The sequence below is a fragment of the Salmo salar genome, chromosome ssa23, assembly GCF_905237065.1.
Source record: "Salmo salar chromosome ssa23, Ssal_v3.1, whole genome shotgun sequence".
NCBI lineage: Eukaryota > Metazoa > Chordata > Actinopteri > Salmoniformes > Salmonidae > Salmo > Salmo salar.
The window spans coordinates 1,694,229-1,720,043 of record NC_059464.1 but is presented as its reverse complement, the minus strand read 5'-3'; the positions used below and the strand labels follow the sequence as shown (position 1 = coordinate 1,720,043).

Here is a 25,815-nt window from a genome sequence, read left to right as displayed (position 1 = left end):
ATCGGGAATGTGGTAAAGCTTCAGGTCTTCGAAGATCAGGGAGTGGGGTCACTGCCATTGATCTTGGCCTCCCTTATCAAATGGCTGATGGTGGTAGTGTGATCAATACACCCATGGAATCCTGGTATGTCTCTCTTCTGGACAGATGAGTCAGTGTAGTTGTTTCTCGTTTAGGTGGCGAGTCTTCTTGCAAGGATGGAGAAGATTATCCTTCCACGCTGAGTAGGGATATGGTGTGGAACTGGTTGATGTTGGAGTTATTTCCTTCCGCCCTCTGCAGCATGTTGGTATCTCTCCCTTCCTCTAAAACGTTCTGATCAGCTTCCATAGCCTGCATAGGAGTTTAGGGCACATTTTGTAGAACTTGTATGGAAATCCATTTGGACCAGGTGCCGATCTTGCTCTGGCCTTTTTCACCACCTCCACGACTTCCCTCCATGTTGGCATTCAGGTTGGTCGATTGGTGAAATTCTCGGGCACTGCCCAAATGGTTCATTCCCTCCCTGGTCAGAGTACCTCTCCACCTTAGTTGCTGAAGGTTGCCGGATCTCTCCCCTTCCAGTGTAAATGAAATGAAGTGGAAGGGGTTGGCTCTCTGCTTTGCTGTCTTAGTCTCCTTTTTCTTGCCCTTCCCGCATTCTGGAGTGACTTCAGGTTACTCTGTGTCCTGCAGTTCCTGTAGCGCTTTGCGTTGTGTGGCATCTGCCTCCCTGAAGCGCTTGATGAGTGACTGCAGTTCTTTGCGAAGCCTTAAATCCTCAATTTTCTGTCTGTTGGGTTGCATGTTGCTCTCTTGGCCTCTTCATTGTCAAATCTTTCACTGTTCACCGCAGGAACAAGCTTGGACAGGGAAGTGAGTGTCTTTTCCCCACCAGTGTTGTATCTAGGTTGTTGTCCAGGTCATCATCCAGCTGTTGCCAGGCTGCGTTGTTGTTGTGGCCACTTGACATTCCTTGCTCTGGGTTCCACATCCTCTGGAGTCTCTGACATTCTCCTCCTTTGAAGTAGTTCAGCTGTGGAGAGGTCTTCAACACTATGGTGCTGGCTGGAAACCTTGTGGTTCTCACCAGATAGCAAGTCTGTGCGCTGCTGCTTTGTTGGCTCAGGTAGGCACTTTGCCTTTGTTTGGTGGATTCGTAGATTTAGTATGTACAGTTGTACGCAGTGGCATCTTGTTCCACTTTCTACTCCTCCAGTCAGAATCCTTTATACAAGCCTTGTCGTTAGTGTTATCCATCCATGGAAACAGTTCCTTCCGGTTCTCTGTAGTTGCTTTGGGTCGCCCCCTTGCAGAGGACTGTGAGTTGGGGTGCTAACCCAACTCACACCGAACTAGACTTTCCCAGTAGTCACCATTCTCCTCTTGGTTGTCGCTCAGTCTTTCCTGGGAGTCACTGGTTGCCTTGTTTGTAACAGTAACTGACACAATCAGTATTTGATTGATGATTCGCTGGCATTCTCACAATCTGGAACGTCCTAAAAATGGCGAGTTGACTGTCTCCAATTGACATCAATTCATGACTAAGTGAAAATTTAGTTGGGATTCGCCCCTTCATGTTGACACACACGCCAGTATTTTTTTAAAACTATGTTTATACAGATGAGAGTAAAAATGCATCTTACAAACTGAAAAATCTCAATACAGCAGGGTGTTTTTTAGATACCACCATCTTATATTAAAGGTGCTACAGTGCATTCGGAAAGTATTCAGACCTTGATTTTTTTCCACATTTTGTTAGGTTACAGCCTTAAACTGAAATGGATTGAATTGTTTTTTTTCTCCTCTCAATCTACACACAATACCCCATAATGACAAGGCAAAAACAGGTTTTTATAAATATTTGCACATTTATTACAAATAAAAACCTGATATCACATTTACATAAGTATTCAGGCCATTCACTCAGTACTTTGTTCATGCACCTTTGGCAGCCTTGAGTCTTCTTGGGTATGATGCTACAAGCTTGGTACACCTGTATTTGGGGAGCTTCTCCCATTCTTCTCTGCAGATCCTCTCAAACTCTGTCAAGTTGGATGGGGAGCATCGCTGCACAGCTATTTTAAGGTCTCTCCAGAGATGTTCGATCAGGTTCAAGTCCGGGCTCTGGCTGGGCCACTCAAGGACATTGAGACTTGTCCTGTTGGAACGTGAACCTTCACACCAGTCTGAGGTCCTGAGCGCTGAAGCAGGTTTTCATCAAGGAGCTTGCTCCGTTCATCTTTCCCTCGATCCTGACTAGTCTCCCAGTCCCTGCTGCTGAAAAACATCCCCACAGCATAATGCTGCTGCTACCACCATGCTTCACCGTAGGGATGTTGCCAGGTTTCCTCCTGAACTTGACGCTTGGCATTCAGGCCAAAAAGTTCAATCTTAGTTTCATCAGACCAGAGCATTTTGTTTCTCATGGTCCGAGAGTCCTTTACGTGCCTTTTGGCGAACTCCAAGTGGGCTGTCGTGCCTTTTGTCTGGCCACTCTATCATAAAGGCCTGATTGGTTGAGTGTGGCAGAGATGGTTCTCTTTCTGGAAGGTTCTCATCTCCACAGAGGAAATCTGGAGCTGTGTTAGTGACCTTCGGGGTGCTAGGACACCTCTCTGTCTCGAAGCTCTACTGACAATTTCTTAAACCTCATGGCTTAGATTTTGCTCTGACATGCACTGTCAGCTGTGGTACCTGATATTGACAGGTGTGCCTTTCCATATCACATCCAATCAATTGAATTTCTCAATCAAGTTGTAGAAACATCAAGGATGATCAATTGAAACAGGATGCAAATACTTAAAGGTCTGTTTATTTGTAATACACTAGCAATTTATTTTTTTAAACATGATTTTGCTTCGTCATTATGGGGTATTGTGTGTAAAAAACAATTGAATCAATTTTAGAATAAAACTAACGTAACAAAAAGTGGAAATACTTTCCTTATGTACTGTACATGCAGAATGTCTCACCCATGTGGAAGCTAGGTGAATTGCAATACTTAGGCTGAATATAAACTACTTTCAGCAACTAGGTAATGGCAGGACGATTTCTGCCATTGATGATTCTGCTTGTGAAATAACCAGACCTCTGAGTGACACTGATGGAAGAGAAAAGAGCCGGTCCAGCTTTTGTTGACCAATAGGAAGGCTGAACAATTGTGGGCTGTCACTTGTTACCACAGCCAAAGTCAGAAGGCCCCCCTACTCGACCAATCAGATGAGGGAGGCCAGTTGGGGGGGGGGGGGGGGGGAAAAATCAGTTGGGAGAGTAAGTCTCCCATTGTGTTCCGTTTCAAGTTGTAGGAACAAAGACATATGAATGCCATGAGGTGAAAGCCAAAAGACATATGTTGCTGAAATGAGCAAGAAGGTAGTAAGTTCAAAGACAGATCTTTGATCTATACCATGTAATTTTAATAATGGGATGTTCCTCAATAAAATTGAAGATGGGACTGACTGACTTTAAACGAGTGTCCCAACTCTGTGGTCACCACAGATCCTATGGCACTTATTGCAAGAGTATGTCATGACATAAAACTGTATTCCTAGCTTGTAATACTGTGTATAAAAAATACCATTTACATGTTATTTAGCAGACACTTATCTTGAACGACTTACAGTAGTGAGTGTATACATGTTTCATACTGTATGAACAAGTTATATGTAACAAAATATCTGTGAAACCTAAAAGAAATTAACTTTTGTCCTCTGAAGAGGTTGGATGGGCTAATAAAAATAAAATAGAGTATGTAATGGCACATTTCCATACAGCATTTCACCCAAAAGGCTCAGAATTTTCTGTTTCCAACTACGCGGACCGGCATCTGTCTCACTTGGGGCCAAAGCCAAGCCACTTGAACTAACACCTTCTCACAAAGCAACTGTTTATGCAGAGGTTGTCGATTCTGTTTTTCACAAGTCCCTACTGTGGGCACTAGCTATGTAAACACAAGGTTGTACATACTAGTGAGGACTTGAGTTTCGTAAAGAGCTTTGGGTGTCTACTATACATTGGACTCATATGGCACTTTTCTAACTGTTTTGCCATATTCCATGCCTTTGTACAGATGGGAACTGGTACAAAACACACAAAAAAAGTGGACTGCAAGGCTACGTTAAGTTAAACAAATGACTATAGTAAGTGCCTAGGTTCAAAATAAAGTAACAGGGTTGATCTTATCAGCCAATTTAAAAAATAAAAATGTCTGAACATTGGTCAAATTGTACATTTTACTTGTGGCTAAAATAAATCTAATAAAGATGTGTCAATTTTTCTGTCTACATGCCATTTTAAAAACAGTACAGATATTGGAATTAACCTATTTTGGGATAGGACAAGTAACTATGAGTAAGGAAAACATAAGCTGGCAAGCTGATGTTGAATAAGACATCCGATTATCCCTTTGCATTTAGAGTGGTTGGATTTATTATAGCTAATAAAAATAAAATGTATGGAACACTAGATAAATTAAATGCATGTCTCCCCTGCAAGCCGGTCTGCATGCACGCACCCACTCATCTGATTGGTCATTGCCAGTGAACCGTAAGCCGGCATGCAGGTCATATCACACTCACTTATCCAATTGGTCGAGTAGGCAGGCCTTATGACTTTGCGGCTAAAGTAACTAGTGACGACCAATTTTGTGTGGGCTCAATTTTTTTAATAAACATTGTTAAACACTCTCCACTATTACTGCTGATATATTAAGGTATTTTTCTGTAATTACAATGCAAAAATATTACATACAACTCCTTTTAAAACAAACACTCAACCTGTTAACAATAAATAGTCCAAAAAAGTATAATTTACAGTATTATGTTACAAAAGAGCAGAGAACACTGGAATTGTTATAGATTAAAGATACAAAGAGAAAGGACTCCATGCCCCAATTTAAAGACAACAGCTATATAAAATTCTTTAGACATAATCCACATTTGTAGCTTGAACATTTCTTTTAGTGTTAAAAAAAAAATCGGACATTTAGTATTTGAACATTGCGCCAATGTGATTTTTCTCATAACAAAATCCTTAGCTGACATCTAGGCATTGGGTGTGGCCGAATTGGCAACCTATTCCCTACATAGCGTACTCCTTTTGACCTGGGCCCTATAGGCTCTGGTCAAAAGCAGTGCACTATATAGGAAATAGGGTGCCATTTTGGACACGGTTTGTCCTGGAAACACGCTTCTTCATTTCTGGCATTTGCTGCAATGTAGTCAGACATCACTCAACCGTAGTAATCTGATGCCAGACTGCAGTCGATAATGTGGCACACAAACATTGGTTGATACAATGCAACATCTCCAACAAGGTCATCCTGGAACGTGACCATATTTCTGTGTCTAAAACCCCACATAATATAATTGGTTCTTTCATCAGCTGGAGACCTCTAAAAAACACAGCTTGACTGACAACCAACCAGGCATCATAGGAGGGAGCACCTTGTGTGGTGTTACAAAGGCACACAAGGGGCTCAAACTTTACAAAACGTTTTGCTACAGAAAACTGAAATTCGCTTTCAGGTCGATTCAAAGCATTGGTTGAGAAGAAAAAAAAAAACAGACCAACACAAATGTAGCTGGGTTAGTTGGAGGAGATGTTCAAGTGGAGTGTCAAACTTTTTTGCATTGATATGGAGGGAGGGACACAGACAAACTCCGTCAGACACGTATGTTTGGCCTGGGACACAAATTAACATCAGTTCCACTCATATGGTTTAAACAGATTAAATGTTAATTTGTACGCGTGAACTGACAAGATGAAGGACACGCGACCAGCAGTTCATCAGTAGTTATTTTCAAGTTAGTCTGACATTTACATTTTGCACTCAAATGTCTTCGGTTTGATATTTCTCAGAGGGAGACAAGAGGACAGAAATGGAAAGATACAGAGACCCAGTCTTTTGTTCATATATGGCATTGTTTTATACTTTACATGAGGTTGTGTTTTGTAAACGGGATTAATCTTAAGTGTTTAAAAATATATATTTTTTTAAAAGGCCTGCTCGCTAGGCAGAACAGACAGAATGGTCCAAACAAACAAGTCAGCTGGAACCCGTTAGAACAAGTTGACGCTGGTCAGAACCCATAAGAACCAGTCAGAACCATTCCAAACACATCAGAACCAGTTGAAACTGGTCCACAGGCCATGAAACTAGTCCACATTCCTTCAGAAGCAGTTGAAACCAGACCACAGACCTTCAGAACCAGAGGTAACCATTTCAGAACACGTTGAAACCATCAGAATGAGTTTAAACCTGTTGCAGTTGGACTGTGCCAAAGTAGATCTGAGTGCTTCTTCTGTTCAGGCCAATGGCCATTGCACTTTCTTTCACAAACTATATAGGGGAAGGAGTGTTTCTCCACCCCCTTTGTCCTTGCACTTTTGAAGGTGTGGGAGGGGCAACTGACAAACATTTCTTAAACCCGCCTTCAGTCTATTCAAACTCAAGGTGGCAGGAGGTGCGGCTCTGTGACAGCCAGCTCCTGTGCCAAATCGTTGAAGCGGGCGATGTAATCCACGCTGCTCTCACTCATCATGCAGGCCAGCTGGGTGTCTACCTGCAAGGACGAAGATAACCACATAATAGATTGTCACAGAATGACTGAAGAACATGCTTCCAGAGTATTGACAAGGGGGTGACCTACATTTGAATTTTGTTTTTGCCACATTTGCCCCAAAATAATGAATTTGATGTTGCTTTTAAAAATAACGACATTATAATGGATTCAAACTATAAATAAGCTGCCCAGTGACAAGCCTACCAGAGGAGCTAAATTACTTCTATGCGCGCTTCGAGGCAAGCAACACTGAAGCATGCATGAGAGCACCAGCTGTTCCAGACAACTGTGTGATCACGCTCGCCGTAGCCGATGTGAGCAAGACCTTTAAACAGGTCAAAATTCACAAGGTCGCAGGCTAGATGGATTACCAGAAGGTGTACTCCGAGCATGCGCTGACCAACTGGCTAGTAGTTTCAACCTGTCCCTGGCAGAGTCTAATACCTACGTTTCAAGCAGACCACCATAGTCCCCGTGCCCAAGAACACCAAGGTAACCTGCCTAAATGACTACCGACCCATAGTACTCACGTCGGTAGCCATGAAGCGCTTTGAAAGGCTGGCCATGGCTCACAACACCATCAGCCCTAGACCCACTCCAATTTGCATACCGCCCCAAATGATCATCTCTATTGCACTCCACACTGCCCTTTCCTACCTAGACAAAAGGAACACCCATTTGAGAATGCTGTTCATTTACTACGTGTCCCGTGTGGCTCAGTTGGTAGAGCATGGTGTTTGCAACGCCAGGGTTCGATTCCCACGGGGGACCAGTACGGAGAGAAAATGTATGAAATGTATGCATTCACTACTGTAAGTCGCTCTGGATAAGAGCGTCTGCTAAATGACTAAAATGTAAAATGTTCAGCGTTCAACACCATAGTGCCCTCAAAGCTCATCAATAAGCTAAGGACCCTGGGACGAAACTCCTCCCTCTGCAATTGGATCCTGGACTTCCTGACGGGCCACCCCCAGGTGGTAAGGGTAGGCAACAACACATCTGCAACGCTGATCCTCAACACGTGGGCCCCTCAGGGTTAGTTCCCTCCTGTACTCCCTGTTCACACATGACTGTGGCCAAGCACGACACCAACACCATCATTAAGTTTGCCGACGACACAACGGTGGTAGGCCTGATCACCGACAACAATGAAACAGCCTATAGGGAGGTCAGAGACCTGGAAGTGTGTTGCCAGGACAACAATCTCTCCCTCAACATAACCAAGACAAAGGAGATGATGTCCTAAAGGAAAAGGAGGGCCAAGCACACCCCCATTCTCATCAATGGGGCTGCAGTGGAGCAGGTTGAGAGCTTCAAGTTCCTTGGTGGCCACATCAAACTATCAAGGTCCAAACACACCAAGACAACACCTATTCACCCACGAGACTGAAAATATTTGGCATGAGTCCTCAGATCCTCAAAAAGTTATTCAGCTGCACCATTGAGAGCATAATGACGGGTAGTAACCCAAAATGTGTTAAATCTAAATCCATTTTAAAATGAGAGATTCTTCAAAGTAGCCACCCTTTGCCTTAATGACAGCTTTGCACACTCTTGGCATTCTCTTAACCAGCTTCATGAGGTAGTCACCTGGAATGCATTTCAATTAACAAGTGTGCCTTGTTAAAAGTTTAATTTGGGGAATTTCTTTCCTTCTTAATGCATTTGAGCCAATCAGTTGTGTTGTGACATGGTACGGGTGACATACAGAAGACAGCCCTATTTGGTAAAAGACCAAGTTCATATTATGGCAAACAGCTCAAACAAGCAAAGAGAAACGACAGTCCATCATTATATTAAGACATGAAGGTCAGGCAATCCGGAAAACATCAAGAACTTTGGAAGTTTCTTCAAGTGCAGACGTAAAAACCATCAAGCGTTAAGATGAAACTGGCTCTCATGAGGACCACCACAAGAAAGGAAGACCGAGTTACCTCTGCGGCAGAGGATAAGTTCATTAGAGTTACCAGCCTCAGAAATTGCAGCCAAAATAAATGCTTCAGAGTTCAAGTAACAGACATCTCAACATCAACTGTTCAGAGGAGACTGAGTAAATCAGGCCTTCATGGCCAAATTGCTGCAAAGAAACCACTACTGAAGGACAACAATAAGAAGAAGCGACTTGCTTGGTCCAAGATGCACGATGGACATTAGACCGGTGGAAATCTGTCTTTTGGTCTGATCAGTCCAAATTTGAGATTTGTTTCCAACCGCCGTGGTCTTTCTGAGACGCAGAGTAGGTGTGGTTCCCACCGTGAAGCATGGAGGAAGTGGTGTGATGGTGCCTTGCTGGTGACACTGATTTATTTACCATTCAATGCACTCACCCAGCATGGCTACCACAGCATTCTGCAGCGATACTCCATCCCATCTGGTTTGCGCTTAGTGGGACTATCATTTGTTTTTCAACAGGACAATGACCCAACACACCTCCAGGTTGTGTAGGGGCTATTTGACCAATAAGGAGAGTGATGCATTAGATGACCTGGCCTCCACAATCAACTGACCTCAACCCAATTTAGATGGTTTGGGATGAGTTGGACCGCAGAGTCCAACATCACAACACCACGGGTAATATTACATTTCATTACATTACAACGGAACGATTTGATTAGTGTATTGTTAGCTAGCTACATAGTCGTCTTTGCTGCCTTTCTATCAAGGATAAAGGTGTAGCTCAGAAACTAACAAGGTTAGCTAGCCAGCTGTGTTCGTTCGCAGCGACGCTGTTGTTTTCCAAACAAAGTGAACACCACAGCCACTGCTAGCTAACAAACTTCACCAACTAGCAGTACTGTAGAAACTAAATACATTACAACGGAACGATTTGATTAGTGTAACGTTAGCTAGCTACATAGTCGTCTTTGTATCAAAGATAAAGGCAGCCACTGCTAGCTAGCCAACTCTACCAGCACTATCATTTTTAGTCAATACGATTTTTGCAACGTAAGCTTTCGAGTTGTGTAGTCCACTTGTGTAGCTAGCAGGACTGACTTTGTGTTAGCTAGCCAACATTTAATTACTTCTGCGTTATGAAAGGAACTAGACACGGACACGAATGATCCATTGATAGTTTGTTGTAACCAAGTATTGGTGCCAACCGTGTGTTATTGGATGCTAGCATGCTAGTTAGCTACGGCGTCATAAGTCACGGTGCACTGGGTGGGTTTCACAGAAGAATACTGTACCAAGTTATCTAGCTGAATAAACTAAGTTTGAGCCTATTCCTGGAAACATTGAACCACTGTAGTTTACATCAATTATAATTTCTAAGTTGAAGTTGGAATAGTTATATTTGAGTGTTTCAGTGAATGGTTAGTGAGGGAGGCCCTGCTCTCTCGCTTCCCCAGTTGTTTAGTTACTTTTCATTCCAATCTCCTTTGCATTAGCGTAGCCTCTCCTGTAGCCTGTCAACTATGTGTCTGTCTATCCCTGTTCTCTCCTCTCTGCACAGGCCACACAAACGCTTCACACCACATGGCCGCTGCCACTCTAACCTGGTGGTCCCAGCGCGCACGACCCACGTGGAGTTCCAGGTCTCCGGCAGCCTCTGGAACTGCCGGTCTGCGGCCAACAAGGCAGAGTTCATCTTAGCCTATGCTACCCTCCAGTCCCTCGACTTCTTGGCGCTGACAGAAACATGGATTACCACAGAAAACACTGCTACTCCTACTGCTCTCTCCTCGTCTGACCACGTGTTCTCTCACACCCCGAGAGCATCTGGTCAGCGGGGTGGCGGGACTGGAATCCTCATCTCTCCCAAGTGGACATTCTCTCTTTCTCCCCTGACCCATCTGTCTATCTCCTCCTTTGAATTCCATGCTGTCACAATCACTAGTCCTTTCAAGCTTAACATCCTTATCATTTATCGCCCTCCAGGTTCCCTTGGAGAGTTCATCAATGAGCTTGACGCCTTGATAAGTTCCTTTCCTGAGGACGGCTCACCCCTCACAATTCTGGGTGACTTTAACCTCCCTACGTCTACCTTTGACTCATTTCTCTCTGCCTCCTCCTTTCCATTCCTCTCCTCTTTTGGCCTCACCCTCTCACTGTCCCCCCCTACTCACAAGGCAGGCAATACGCTTGACCTCATCTTTACTAGATGCTGTTCTTCTACCAATCTCACTGCAACTCCCCTCCAAGTCTCCGACCACTACCTTGTATCCTTTTCCCTCTCCTCCAACACTACTCACTCTGCCCCTACTCAGATGGTATTGCGCCGTCACAACCTTCTCTCTCTCCTGCTACTCTCTCCTCTTCCATCCTATCATATCTTCCCTCTGACAATCCTTCTCCAACCAATCTCCTGATTCTGCCTCCTCAACCCTCCTCTCCTCCCTTTCTGCATCCTTTGACTCTCTATGTCCCCTATCCTCCCGGCCGGTTCGGTCCTCCCCTCCGTGGCTTGACGACTCATTGCGAGCTCACAGAACAGGGCTCCAGGCAGCCGAGCGGAAATGGAGGAAAACTAGCCTCCCTGCGGACCTGGCATCTTTTCACTCCCTCCTCTCCACATTTTCTTCCTGTTTCTGCTGCTAAAGCCACTTTCTACCACTCTAAATTCCAAGCATCTGCCTCTAACCCTAGGAAGCTCTTTGCCACCTTCTCCTCCCTCCTGAATCCCCCCCCCCCCTCTCTCTGCGGACGACTTTGTTAACCATTTTGAAAAGAAGGTTGACAACATCCGATCCTCGTTTGTTAAGTCAAACGACACCGCTGGTCCTGCTCACATTGCCCTACCCTATGCTTTGACCTCTTTCTCCCCTCTCTCTCCAGATGAAATCTTGCGACGGCCGGCCGCCCAACAACCTGCCCGCTTGACCCTATCCCCTCCTCTCCAGACCATTTCCGGAGACCTTCTCCCTTACCTCACCCCGCTCATCAACTCATCCTTGACCGCTGGCTACGTCCCTTCCGTCTTCAAGAGAGCGAGAGTTGCACCCCTTCTCAAAAAACCTACACTCGATCCCTCCGATGTCAACAACTACAGACTAGTATCCCTTCTTTCTTTCCTCTCCAAACTCTTGAGCAAGCCGTCCTTGGCCAGCTCTCTTGCCATCTCTCTCAGAATGACCTTTTGATCCAAAATCAGTCAGTTTTCAAGGCTGGTCATTCAACTGAGACTGCTCTTCTCTGTGTCATGGAGGCTCTCCGCACTGCTAAAGCTAACTCTCTCTCCTCTGCGCTCATCCTTCTAGACCTATCTGCTGCCTTTGATACTGTGAACCATCAGATCCTCCTCTCCACCCTCTCCGAGTTGGGTATCTCCGGCGCGGCTCACTCTTGGATTGCGTCCTACCTGACAGGTCGCTCCTTCCAGGTGGCGTGGCGAGAATCCGTCTCCGCACCACGTGCTCTCACCACTGGTGTCCCCCAGGGCTCAGTTCTAGGCCCTCTCCTATTCTTGCTATACACCAAGTCACTTGGCTCTGTCATATCCTCACATGGTCTCTCCTATCATTGCTATGCAGACGACACACAATTAATCTTCTCCTTTCCCCCTTCTGATAACCAGGTGGCGAATCGCATCTCTGCATGTCTGGCAGACATATCAGTGTGGATGACGGATCACCACCTCAAGCTGAACCTCGGGTCACGCCAAGGCTCTTAGTACTCTGGGAGGAGGACAATGGAGTTGTCAACCGTGATGGCGAGATCATGGAACGGGCAGTCCTTCCCCGGGAGGAAGAGCAGCACCGTCTTGCCGAGGTACAGCTTGAGGTGGTGATCCGTCAAATGATTCCATTTGTGTTATTTCATAGTTTTAACGTCACTATTATTCTACAATGTAGAAAATAGTAAAAATAAAGAAAAACCCTGGAATGAGTAGGTGTGTCCAAACTTTTGACTGGTACTGGACATATTACCTTGACTAACCTGTACCCACACACATTGACTCGGTACCGGTAACCCCTGTATATAGCCTCATTTTTTAATTGTTGCCCTTTTATTTGTTTACTTTCATTTATTTAGTAAGTATTTTTCTTAAAACAGCATTGTTGTTTAAGGGCTTTTAAGTAAGCATTTCACGGTAAAGTCTACACCTGTTGTATTCGGGAAATAAAATTTGCTTTGATTTAAACTAAGGAAACAAAAGGTGAAAATTGTGCAAGGGAGGGGTGTAGCAATATCCTTCCTACTGGGGTGGTCTTACCTCTGCTACGTCTGGCAAGCCGCGGGACTGAAAGGAATCATGGGAGTTGCAGTCTAGAAATCTGGGTCCGAGGAGGGCTGTTCCACTGGAGGGGCCGGAGGGGGTCAGGGAGCTTCGTCTACCCTTATCAGGGGACACCAGGCTCGCTGTGTGTGTGTGGGGGGGGGGGTGGTTGAAATTGAGATGACACAAAAAATAAATCTCAGTTGAGCTTATGGTTCTGGGCAGAGAGTAATCCTGCTTCAATTGACTTCATCAAGTTCAGTTCAATTGAAAATCATTGCCAGAGACTGATGAGTGGCTGCGTGTGCGTATAGCTTACATAGCAGGCAGCCAAATGAAGAGTCAGTGGAGTCGTTGGGGTACCACTGAGGGTCATGGCTGGGGGAAGGGATCCAGCCCCTGGAGGGGCTGACTGAGGTACAGGGTAGGAGCTTAGAGCACTCACTACCATTCAGCTTGGCAGGAGAGAGGGATGCCTCATCACCTGAGAGCGAGCGAAAGAGACAGCGCATGAGAGAGATGTAAACAGATACAGGCTACACTACAAAAACAGTACAAAATCCTATTTCTAGAAGCACACACACCTAATAACGCCCCCTTCACTTACCGTAGTGTGCCGAGTTGATGGCCAGCTCAATGATTGAGTCACTGATGTGCGTTTGTGGCCCTCCAGGAGCCATGGCTTCCTCCAGGGGTCCTGGGAGAGAGATGTCCAGCAGAGAGGCCACGCTGGGCGGGGAGAGGAGAGAGTCACCTGCAACTCCTGGAGACGGAGGCGGGAGGCCGTTCTGCAGCGAAACCTAGTGGAGGGTTAGTGAAAGAATGATACAGGGTTAGAATTAATGTATAAAAAATATGAAAATCTGTGCTCTTATTGGATAAGTTCCTGTGGCACCTCCCTCTTCCAAAACAGCTTGAACACGACCCAGGTAGCTCTCTCTCCATCATCGTTTCTCTTTCCCTTCTTTCAGTGTTCCACTCACCTCAGAGGAGGCCTGCTGAAGGAGCTGTGGCTGGGGAGGACTAGCATGCACCACTCCAGGGTGAGAGGTCGAGAGGGGCCTTCCGTCTGGACTGGGGGCCTTCAACTCCCGACAGGGGCTACCTGGGATGATGCCTGCTGACTTGGCTGCCAGGTCAATGGCACCTGGATGGAAAAATATAGACTCACACATTGAATTGTCAAGAGTCTGATTACAGATGAATTGCACCATCATGTTTTAGCTTGCGCCAATTTCCAGCATCAGTGGACCTGGCCTAGGTGGGCTTTAAAATAAGAAAATTGTTTAAAAAAGGTGAAAGATAAAAACATGACCAGGGCCTGAAACGAACGCCCGCCACCTGCCAAATGGGTAAGAGGTCTAATTCACCAGCCACATTGGTGGGTGGACAGGGCTCCACAGTGTGAGTATTTCACTCGCATTTGTGAATACAAATAACCAAGTATGATCACATTTATAGATATATACACTACATGACCAAAGGTATGTGGACACCTGCTCGTCAAACATATCATTCCAAAATCATGGGCATCAATATGGAAATGTATGAAATGTATGCATTCACTACTGTAAGTCGCTCTGGATAAGAGCGTCTGCTAAATGACTAAAATGTAAATGTAAGAGCAATAGCGAGGTTGGGAACTGATGGAGGATTAGGCCTGGCTCGCAGTCTGTGTTTCAATTCATCCCAAAAGTGTTCGATGGAGTTGAGGTCAGGGCTCTGTGCAGGCCAGTCAAGTTCTTCCACACCGATCTCAACAAACCATCTCTTTGGACCTCGCTTTGTGCATGGGGGCATTGTCATGCTGAAACAGGAAAGGGCCTTCCCCAAACTGTTGCCACCAAGTTGGAAGCACAGAATCGTCTAGAATGTAATTTTATTCTGTAGCGTTAATATTTCCCTTGACTGGAACTAAAGGAGCCAGAACCATGAAAAACAGCCCCAGACCATTATGCAGTCGGGCAGGTAGGGTTCTCCTGGCATCCGCCAAACCCAGAAGTGTGATTCATCACTCCAGAGAACGCGTTTCCACTGCTCCAGAGTTCAAGGGCGGCAAGCTTTACGCCACTCCAGCCGACGCTTGGCATTGCACATGGGGATCTTAGGCTCATTTTATGAAGCTCCCGACAAACAGTTTTGTGCGGAGTTCTTCTTGCTTCCAGAGGCAGTTTGGAACTTGGTGCTGAGTGTTGCAACCGAGGACAACACTCGGCAGTCCCGAGCACTACGAGCTTCAGCACCCGGCAGTCCCGTTCTGTATGCTTGTGTGGCCTACCACTTTGCGGCTGAGCCGCTGTTGCTATTAGACATTCCCACTTCACAGTAACAGCACTTACAGTTGACTGGGGCAGCTCTAGCAGGGCAGAAATTTGACGAACTGTCTAGTTGGAAAAGGTGGCATCCTATGATGGTGCCACGTTGAAAGTCACTGAGCTCTTCAGTAAGGCCATTCTACTGCCAATGTTTCACTATGGAGATTGCATGGCTGTGTGCTTGATTTTATACACCTGTCAGCAACGGGTGTGGCTGAAATAGCTGAATACACCAATTGTAAGTGTTATCCACATACTTTTGTATATATAGTGTAAATGATGCAGTAGCTGTTTTCAAAAGTATTTCTGCTATTTTGTTTCTTAGCTGGTAAATTAATCGCACAAAGTCAAAGAACCATAAATCCTGAAATGCGCAGCAACACTGTGCTGTGCACAGGCATAAGTGAGACTTTGTCTTTGTGTTTCTTGGCTATTTACATTGTTTCGTTCACAAGCTAAGTTGTTTTTCAATGTTTGAGTTTCAACTGGTATGGAAGAGAAGACGACGCGGTAGAAAGCTGCGGGTACCGACAGATCATTGCGCCGCAGTTTGCATTTTTCAAGGTCCCTTTTCTTGTATTATTAATGAAAATTCACTACAAAGCTGTTTTCAGGGAACAAGCAGTCAGAAGACTTTGGGATCTGGAAACAGTCGTCTTCCTGCTTTGTATGCGTTAGCCTACCATTTGTATTAAAAGCTCATCTTTGTCGCATTATTCACACGCTGCTTCAACTTCAGTAGCCTACCTTTCCTCTCCTTGTTGGGTGTGCGAGATCAAGTGTACCTAGTATGTGTGGTCTCATTGAAAGAGTAGTTAATTTTCCAAGGAAAGTAACTTAAATATGATTAGTTTACAACTGTGTCAAAATAAATATTGATAATGGAAAGTGGAGGGTGCTCAACCCACAAATTGAGATGCAATAAAAATATAAAAAGTGATAATTGAAAACGAAAAGGCGCAACACGTGCACAAGCTACCATAGTGAGCAAGCATTCATTTTCAATAAATATTAGTAACTCGTTTGCCTCTGCTTGCAAATCACCCTCCTAAAAAAAAAAAAAAAGTACGCTATAGTCTATATGCAAAACATAGCTCAAGAGAAAGTGTCCGCTGTCATCATTCTTGCTGCTTCAAGTTCAATAGCCATGTGTGTGAGATCAGTTGCGAGTGTGGTCTCAATTAAATCGCGTACTCTATAGCCTATGCATGGGCAGAGAAGCACGGGGCAGTTATCGTTCCAAGGAAATGTAGTTCCTAAATATGATTAGGATATAGTTCACTGCATTGCCTAGAAATATGTATTGATCACCAATATTTGTATCAGTCTGAAAATAGTCCCACTCCTAAAACTTAGCTCAAGAGAAAATGGAAGTCTCTCCAACTCCGTGCTCTTCAAACAACGCCTAGCATATTGGCTGATATATTAGGGTATCTGTATTACTGGGCCACAAGAGAACCTCAGGTCATTTAACCTATTTCTTAGGTTGTTTTTGCAGATTTTGATATTGCCTATAGGGCGCAGAATTAGTGGGACCATTGCTGGCAAATGAGCGTGTCACATATGCCTAAAATAACATTACAGGACTGCGGTTGGGTTTGGGACCAGTTCTTCTGGTAGCATGTGGGAGTCAGACAGAAAGCCAGGGGGTGCAGTATGAACTACAAGACTACTAGTCACAACTCTCTTAATCTCACAGGCACAAACATGAGTCACGTTACCACGGTAACTTCCACCTCTTAAAGGGGCAGGTGACATTTTTGGTCTCATCTGATATTTTGGTTAAAAGACTCCGGTAACAAACAATGAAACAAAATAAAGCAATATACCACATTACTTCTTACTAGTAATACATATGTTTTAGAAACATCAAAACATGCTCATTGGTTTTATTATTTTTGGTGTCCAATTTTTGTACGACTGGCAAAAAAAATCTGAGTGGCTGGTGGACCAAAAAGTTAGTTTCAGGCCCTGAACAGGTAGAGAGAAGAGGTACGTACTGGAGAGCTGACTGGACATCCTAGGGCCAGATGTGATGGGCGGAGTTCTGGGGAGGGGGGGACGGGTGGAGGGAGAGAGACGGGGCTGGATTGGCCGGAAAGAGCCTGTTCCTGAGGGGGAGACGGTAAGAAGAAAAAGTCAGTCAAGTCCAAACTATGGAGGTGAGTGTGGTTGATTATTTCCAGCCCTGTTTAGATAGTTGGATAAAACATTTTTGGGCCCGAACACAGAATATTACTGCTCTCCAGTGCTTTTTATTCCTGCAGCATAAAGACAAAAAAATATGTTGTTACGATTCTTCAAACATGCCTACTTCCTTCATGTGATTAGATAAGTAAAAGCATGTTTTCTGATTAATTTATAATTTAACTAGGTGTATGGGTTAGTTGACAGGTGGCATACCAGTGGCAGATGAGTTGGAGAGGATGGAGAAGGAGCAGACGTGTTGAGGAGTGTCTCCAGTGGTGCGGGGGAGCAGGGTTCTCTGAGGAGGAACAAACAATTTCACATTAAAACAATCTGTTCAGATTTCAAGATGTACTAAGAACAACTCAATAGGTACACCAAACAACGAACTAAGATGAGACTTACCTGGACCACGAGGGGCTTTCGAAGTGGCCGGCTCCTGTTTTTCCTTTGTTTCGGCAGGAAAATGTCTGACTGCAACTGTAAGAGGGAGAGATGCAAACTGGTGAGGACCCAAAAAGGTGAAGAAAAAAGATGCATCTGAACTGCGAGAAAATGTGCCTTTTTTTAGAATGAGGTTGTTACAACACCAACTTCCACACAAGACATAATACCAGGCCAAGTATCACGACACCGAGTAGAATCGTGACACCACAAGGGTTTGCCAGGCACCCTGTTCACATTTTCTATACGTTCTGCACGGCGCTGCACAAAAACCTGTCCTTGATATTCACACCTCTACTCAACACAACAGATTAAACTTCATACTTTTTTACTGTATAATAGAAAAGGCTACTGCAGAAAACATCTGATTTGCTCATATCCAAAGGCCTACCTGTGATTGGGCAAGACTAGAGGAATGTTGTAAGGAATATGCATTTTCATTGTGGCAGTAAGGGTTACACTCAGTTTCATATAGGCCAAATCTATCTTTAGCCTACTGTTCAGACAACTTAGCACACATAGCCTACACTCTCCCTCACACAGAGCTCCCAAAAGTTTGGTGCCTAACAGAATTTAAGGAAAACCAGAAAAATATATTTTTGATTCAGAATTACATTGATTAGACAAATGCGTCAAAGGTAGGATGCATCTCTTTGAGTAGGCTATCTATCCCTTTTCCCTGCACCATCCAAGCGTGTGCAGAGCCAAGGTACAATGTTATCTAACTAGCCAGGTAACATTAATAAACAAGGTAATTTGTTATCAAACCACAAGTAAACTCGTCAAAAAAAAGATACATCCCTTTTTCAGGACCCTGTCTTTCAAAGATAATTTCACAGATCTTCATTGTAATTCGTAAAAATACAAATTAAGGGTTTAAACACTGTTCCCATACTTATTCAATGAACCATAAACAATGAATGAACATGCACCTGTGGAACGGTCGTTAAGACACTAACAGCTTACAGACGGTAGGCAATTAAGGTCACAGTTATGAGAACTTAGGACACTAAAGAGGCCTTTCTACTGACTCTGAAAAACACCAAAAGAAAGATACCCAGGGTCCCTGCTCATCTGCGTGAACATGCCTTAGGCATGCTGCAAGGAGGCATGAGGACTGCAGATGTGGTCAGGGCAATAAATTCCAATATCCGTACTGTGAGACGCCTAAGACAGCGCTACAGGACGGACAGCTGATCGTCCTCGCAGTGGCAGACCACGTGTAACACCTGCACAGAATCGGTACATCTGAACAGCATACCTGCGGGTCAGGTACAGGATGGCAACAACAACTGCCCGAGTTACACCAGGAACGCACCATCCCGCCATCAGTGCTCAGACTGTCCGCAATAGGCTGAGAGAGCCTGGACTGAGGGCTTGTAGGCCTGTTGTAAGGCAGGTTCTCACCAGACATCACCGGCAACAACGTCGCCTATGGGCAAACCCACCGTCGCTGGACCAGACAGGACAGGCAAAAAGTGCTCTTCATTGACGAGTCGCAGTTTTGTCTCACCAGGGTTGGTCGAATTCGAGTTTATCGTCGAAGGAATGAGCGTTACACCAAGGCCTGTACTCTGGAGCAGGATCGATTTGGAGCTGGAGGGTCCGTCATGGTCTGGGGCGGTTTGGGGGTCAGAGCATCATCGGACTGAGCTTGTTGTCATTGCAGGCAATCTCAACGCTGTGCGTTACAGGGAAAACATCCTCCGCCCTCATGTGGTACCCTTCCTGCAGGCTCATCCTGACATGACCCTCCAGCATGACAATGCCACCACGCACAGAACGAGCAGTATGGCTGATTTCCTGCAAGACAGGAATGTCAGTGTTCTGCCATGGCCAGCGAAGAGCCCGGATCTCAATCCCATTGAGCACGTCTGGGACCTGTTGGATCAGAGGGTGAGGGCTAGGGCCATTCCCCCCCAGAAATGTCCTGGAACTTGCAGGTGCCTTGGTGGAAGAGTGGGGTAACATCTCACAGCAAGAACTGGCAAATCTGGTGCAGTCCATGAGGAGGGAATGCACTGCAGTACTTAATGCAGCTGGTGGCCACACCAGATACTGACTGTTACTTTTGATCCCCCCTTTGTTCGGGACACATACAATTTCTGTTAGTCACATGTCTGTGGAACTTGTTCAGTTTATGTCGCAGTTGTTGAATCTTATGTTCATACAAATATTTACACGTTACGTTCGCTGAAAATAAATGCAGTTGACAGTGAGGACGTTTCTTTTTTTGCTGAGTTTAGTTTAAAATGGCCCGCAACATAGTTTATAAAATTATGTAACGTGCACCAATTCATGGTAGAAAGGGGCTTGTCAATTGCCTATAGTGGAAACAGACCTAGCCACGTACAGTGCATTCGGAAGTATTCAGACCCCTTGACTTTCTCCACATTTTGTTACGCCTTATTCTAAAAATGGATGAAATTGTTTTTTTCTTCATCAATCTACACACAAATCCTACAAAGCAAAAAAAAGATTAAAAATAATCTGAAATATCACATTTACATAAGTATTCAGACCATTTATTCAGTACTTTGTTGAAGCACCTTTGGCAGCGATTAGCCTCGAGTCTTCTAGGGTATGACGCTACAAGCTTGGCACACCTGTATTGGGGGGTTTCTCCCATTCTTCTCTGTAGATGCTTTCAAGCTCTATCAGGTTGGATGGGGAGCGTCGCTGCATAGGTATTTTCAGGTCTCTCCAGAGATGCTCGATCGGGTTCAAGTCCGGGCACTGGCAGGGCCACTCAAGGACATTCAGAGACTTGTCCCGAAGCCACTCCTACATTGTCTTGCCTGTGTGCTTTGGGTCATTGTCCTGTTGGAAAGTAAACCTTCGCCCCAGTCTGAGGTCCTGAGTACTCTGGAGCAGGTTTTCATCAAGGATCTTTGTACTATGCTCCGTTCATCTGTGCCTCGATCCTGACTAGTTCCCCAGTCTCTGCTGCTGAAAAACATCCCACAGCATGATGCTGCCACCACCATGCTTCACAGTAGGGATGGTGCCATGTTTTCTCCAGACGTGACACATGGAATTTAGGCCAAAGAGTTCAATCTTGGTTTCATCTGACCAGAGAATCTTGTTTCTCATGGTCTGAGTGTCCTTTAGGTGCCTTTTGGCAAACTCCAAGCTGGCTGTCATGTGCCTTTTACTGAGGAGTGGCTTTCATCTGGCCACTCTAGTATAAAAGGCCTGATTGGTGGAGTGCTGCAGAGATGAGAGAAGCTTCCAGAAGGACAACCAGCTCCACAGAGGAACTCTGTTAGTGAGACCATCGGGTTCTTGGGCACCTCCCTGACCAGGCCCTTTAACGATTGCTCAGTTTGGCTGGGCGGCCAGCTCTAGGAAGAGTCTTGGTGGTTCCAAACTTCTTCCATTTAATAATTATGAAGGTCACTGTGTTCTTGGGGACCTTCAATGCTGCAGACATTTTTTTGGTACCCTTCCCCAGATCTGTGCCTCTACACAATCCTGTCTCAGAGCTCTACGGATAATTCCTTCCACCTCATGGCTTGGTTTTTGCTCTGACATACACAGTCCAATGTGGGACCTTATATAGACAGGTGTGCCTTTCCAAATCATGTCCAATCAATTGAATTTACCACAGGCGGACTCCAATCAAGTTGTAGAAACATCAAGGACGATCAAGGTAAACAGGATGCACCTGATCTCAATTTCGAGTCTCATAGCAAAGGTTCTGAATAAGGAATCTGTTTCATATTTTTAATATATTTGCAAACTTTTCCAAAAGCTTGTTTTCACTTTGTCATTATGGGGTATTGTGTGTCGATTGAGATTTTTTATTTTTTATAATCATTTAATCAATTTTAGAATAAGGCTGTAAGGTAACAAAATGTGGTAAAAAATCTAGGGGTCTGAATACTTTCCGAATGCACTGTATATTGGAAATCGCTGATAAGAGGTGAGTTTGCATCCCTGAATAGGGAAAATAAAATTATAAGGAGGGATGAAGAGTCCAGCTAGCTTATTGTTCTGAGAAAGACAATATGGTGAGAGTACGCAAAATGTCCTTACGCTGATGGAGTCGAGCTGTTGTCGGAAAGCGAGCTCGGCCTCCTTGTTGGGAGAGAACATGCGGGAGTGTCGGGAGCTGTTGGGGGGCAGGGTGGTGGGAACAGCAAACACCCCACCATCTGAGTCCCCCCCGGACACCAGCAGAGACCGCGGGAGGTTACGACCTGAGGAGTGATTCAAAGCCAAGGTTACAGTTAATTAGTATCGGTGTACATGAGATGTCATATAAAGATACAGGTAAAAGACAAACACTACTTCAAGAATTGGTCCTCTGACCTAAAACTTTGGAGTTACTGGAGAAGTTTCAATAAGTGTAGGTTGTGTGTTTATGTGCATTTTCTTGTGAGAGGAGTTTGGTAAGCTACCGGACAAGCCAGTGTTTGGTAACATCAGCTTTGCAGCTCGGACCCCCAGGGGCGGCAGTCGTCCACAGTTGGGGCTCCGTACCCCCACAGCCGGGGCCTTGCCTGGGGGGGTGAGGGACTGTTCCTCCTGGGATGGCTTTACCGGAGACGTGGCTGTGGAGCACAGATCTGGAGCCTGGAGGAGAGGAAAGAACATGGGAGAGAACATTCAAAGAAAAAATGACTTAAGGCTATATATAAATCGCATAATCTGTTTACAAAGTCCCCAACAGTGTCTTCAACCCGATTCTCTACCCTTCTTCAGAAGTGTGCACTCGTTCCCTCCCCTTCATGCATTTAAAATGTTTGGTGTAAGCATGGCTAGAGTGAGTTACCACCATAATCCTCACATCAGTCAATCACTTTTAAATCCACGAGGGAGAGTGCAGGAGTGACCACGTCGGGGAAAGTGTAGAGAATTTGAATGTGGCCAGTGGCTATGAAGAATTTGCCCCACTAGGCGGTGTTGACTCACAGGTTTGGGGTTGACCTCTGATGATACCAGCCGGAGGAGACAGCGCAGGACGCGGTGGGTGGAGGGTGGGGGCAGAGGGCGTGGTGACTGTTGCTGTGGGCATGTTTGCCCTGGTCCCTGTAGCCCCTCCTCCCCCAGCTCCGGGGCTGCCACAGAAGCCGGCTGCCACTCGTACACCAGCTGCAGTTTCCCAGGTTTCCCCAGCATCAGGTACAGCTCTGCCAGAGTCACGTTGCTGTCTGACCCCCGCGAGCTCCAGCCCTCATCACAGATCCGCTGGGCCGACCGACCGCCAGACACCGGGGTTGGGGTGCTGCCTCCTCCACCACACTCCTCTTTTCCTGGGGCTGCTGTCCACCCCTGCCCCTGGTCTGGAGGAACGTCCTCCACCTGTCGCGGTACCGTTGCCGGTGGAGGTGTGGTGGGAACCAGGGGGTCCAACAGGGGGAGGAAGTTCCTCTCTGGAGAGGCACTGTCACTGCCGTTAACCCCTGGGGTCCGCTCTTCATGCCTGCACGGCTCAGTAGCAGAGCAAGAACCTCCCCCCTGGCCCTGAGAATTGGAGTCCCCATCACCTTCCTTGGCCCCCAAGGCCTTCCCTACCCCTGGTCCTCCCCCCAGCCCCTTCTCCCCTTCCACCTGCCCCGTGGCTGCACCACCCTCCTGTTTCTGAGCCATAGACAACAGCAGCAAAGACGAAGGAGAAGGAAGAGGACGTACAGGAGGAGATGTTATCTGGTTCAGATTCTTGTGCTCTGGCCCTGCTCCTCCTCCCAACGTTCCTCCTTCGGCCGTAGATACAGGGGTCTCGCCCCCTACCCGTCGAGCATCCCCACCACCACCGCCCCGCCCAGGTTTGGCCACGCCCCCCCGGGGGAGGAGCGGGGACCCCTGGATGCCCAGAATCTGGGCGGTGGGGATCAGCTCCTTGGGGCCGGGCCGGGGCTTGCCGCTCTCCTGCCAGTGGACGGTGCAGGAGGCCTTGGAGTGGACCACACGGGCTACGCTGGGCAGGGCGGTCAGGGTGCTGGTCTCAGCTGGGTACAGGAACAGGTCCTCGTCTGCTCTGCAGGGGAGAGCAGGGCTGCCGCTACCACTGTGCTGCTGGGTTCCCTCTAACGCCTCACGCTCCTGCAAGCTCTTCAGCTGAACACAGTATGGTCAAGGGAGGGTCAGCAGAGAAGCAGTAGATTCAAAGTAAAATAAACAAAAACAAGAATTGAGCATCAACTAGGCTAAATATATCTGTTGATCTCTTGAAGTACTATGGATCAGCTCAATTGAGACTTTTCACCAGCTGATTGTCTGGTGCTAATTTCATGCGATTCTATACTCGACCAGATTAAAAAAAAAAAAAAAAAATGTACCAGTTAGGTTGTGGTCTAAGTGCTATAAGATGGGCATGACATGACTGCTATGATGTGGAAGGATACGATGAGCTGGTCCTGGACGTCCCACTTCTGTTTCAGGAACTCAATCAGGCTGGACACCTTCCTATGCAGCTCCACCACCATCCTACATCACCGCACAGAAGAATGGACAATGTTCGAAAATATTTACATTTCTCAGCAAAGACAGCTCCTGTAGACAACAAAGCTCAAACACTGACAGGGGCATGTTCAGCACTATACAACCTAGCAAAACCCATCTTTAAACCAAAATATGATAATGACAATACACTTCATGTAATGGCCACTATGTATGGGGATACAAAAGTCAGGGTTGGGTGTCACAGAAGCATCAAGATTGAACGTAAGATGGGCTTTGCAAACACGCCTAATGTTCTATTGTTTCAAAAAAAACTTAATCTATTATTTATTCATTCAAGGAAAACCCATTGAGACCAGGCTCATTCTACAGGGTGCCCTGATCACAGTAATACAGCAAACACCAACAAAATTTGGGAAATACAGTTACAATTAGCGCTGTTACGGTGACCGTATTACCTCCACACCGGCGGTCACAAGTCACGACCGCAGTCAAATTCCACGTGACCATTTAGTCACGGTAATTAGGCTTCTCCGAGCTCTAATGCGGCATTAGTAGCCTACCAAACTTGCTAACTGCATGGTATTCAGCACTCTATTGTCCCTCTAATCACTCTGACATTGCAAAATATCTAACATTTTATCAAAAACACTTCATGAGAGACCACGCTCTTGTTAACCTGTTAGGGCTAGGGGGCAGTATTTGCACGGCTGGATAAAAAAAATGTACCCGATTTAATCTGGTTACTAATCCTACCCAGTAACTAGAATATGCATATACTTATTATATATGGATAGAAAACACTAAAGTTTCTAAAACTGTTTGAATGGTGTCTGTGAGTATAACAGAACTCATTTGGCAGGCAAAACCCTGAGACATTTTCTGACAGGAAGTGGATACCTGATGTGTTCTATTACCTTTAAACCTATCCCATTGAAAAACACAGGGGCTGAGGAATATTTGGGCACTTCCTATTGCTTCCACTAGATGTCACCAGCCTTTACAAAGTGTTTTGAGTCTTCTGGAGGGAGATCTGACCGAACAAGAGCCATGGAACGATGATGGCCCATTAGACACCTGGCGCGCGAGTTCATGTTGGGTACCCTCGTTCCAATACGTTATAAAAGAGTATGCATTCGTCCACCTTGAATATTATTCATGTTCTGGTTAAAAAAGGCCCTAATGATTTATGCTATACAACGTTTGACATGTTTGAACGAACGTAAATATATTTTTTCCCCTCGTTCATGACGAGAAGACCGGCTGGCTTAGATCATGTGCTAACAAGACGGAGATTTTTGGACATAAATGATGAGCTTTTTTTGAACAAAACTACATTCGTTATGTACCTGTGATACCTGGAAGTGACATCTGATGAAGAGAATCAAAGGTAATGGATTATTTACATAGTATTTTCGATTTTAGATCTCCCCAACATGACGTCTAGTCTGTATCGCAACGCGTATTTTTCTGGGCGCAGTGCTCAGATTATTGCAAAGTGTGATTTCCCAGTAAGGTTATTTTTAAATCTGGCAAGTTGATTGCGTTCAAGAGATGTAAATCTATAATTCTTTAAATGACAATATAATATTTTACCAATGTTTTCTAATTTTAATTATTTAATTTGTGGTGTTGACTTGACTGCCGGTTATTGGAGGGAAACGATTTCCTCAACATCAATGCCATAGTAAAACGCTGTTTTTGGATATAAATATGAACTTGATAGAACTAAAAATGCATGCATTGTCTAACATAATGTCCTAG

General features: G+C 45.5%; 1 protein-coding gene across 4 annotated transcripts in view; it reads right to left on the bottom strand.

Moving 5' to 3' along the window:
- Positions 1 to 3,081: 3,081 nt before the first annotated feature.
- LOC106583928 (protein cramped-like) overlaps positions 3,082 to 25,815 on the bottom strand; it is a 54,475-nt gene continuing 31,741 nt past the window's right edge. For all 4 annotated transcript variants that reach the window (XM_014168603.2, XM_014168602.2, XM_014168599.2 and 1 more), the window contains exons 9-20: positions 23,997 to 24,078; positions 22,564 to 23,709; positions 22,050 to 22,224; positions 21,685 to 21,848; positions 17,608 to 17,682; positions 17,419 to 17,500; positions 17,016 to 17,126; positions 13,684 to 13,847; positions 13,308 to 13,500; positions 13,020 to 13,184; positions 12,698 to 12,843; positions 3,082 to 6,543 (exon numbers count right to left, since the gene is read on the bottom strand). In XM_014168603.2, coding sequence (XP_014024078.1) covers positions 6,430 to 6,543; positions 12,698 to 12,843; positions 13,020 to 13,184; positions 13,308 to 13,500; positions 13,684 to 13,847; positions 17,016 to 17,126; positions 17,419 to 17,500; positions 17,608 to 17,682; positions 21,685 to 21,848; positions 22,050 to 22,224; positions 22,564 to 23,709; positions 23,997 to 24,078 — 2,617 coding nt within the window. In that variant the 3' untranslated portion in view covers positions 3,082 to 6,429. The remainder of the gene's footprint in view (positions 6,544 to 12,697; positions 12,844 to 13,019; positions 13,185 to 13,307; positions 13,501 to 13,683; positions 13,848 to 17,015; positions 17,127 to 17,418; positions 17,501 to 17,607; positions 17,683 to 21,684; positions 21,849 to 22,049; positions 22,225 to 22,563; positions 23,710 to 23,996; positions 24,079 to 25,815) is intronic.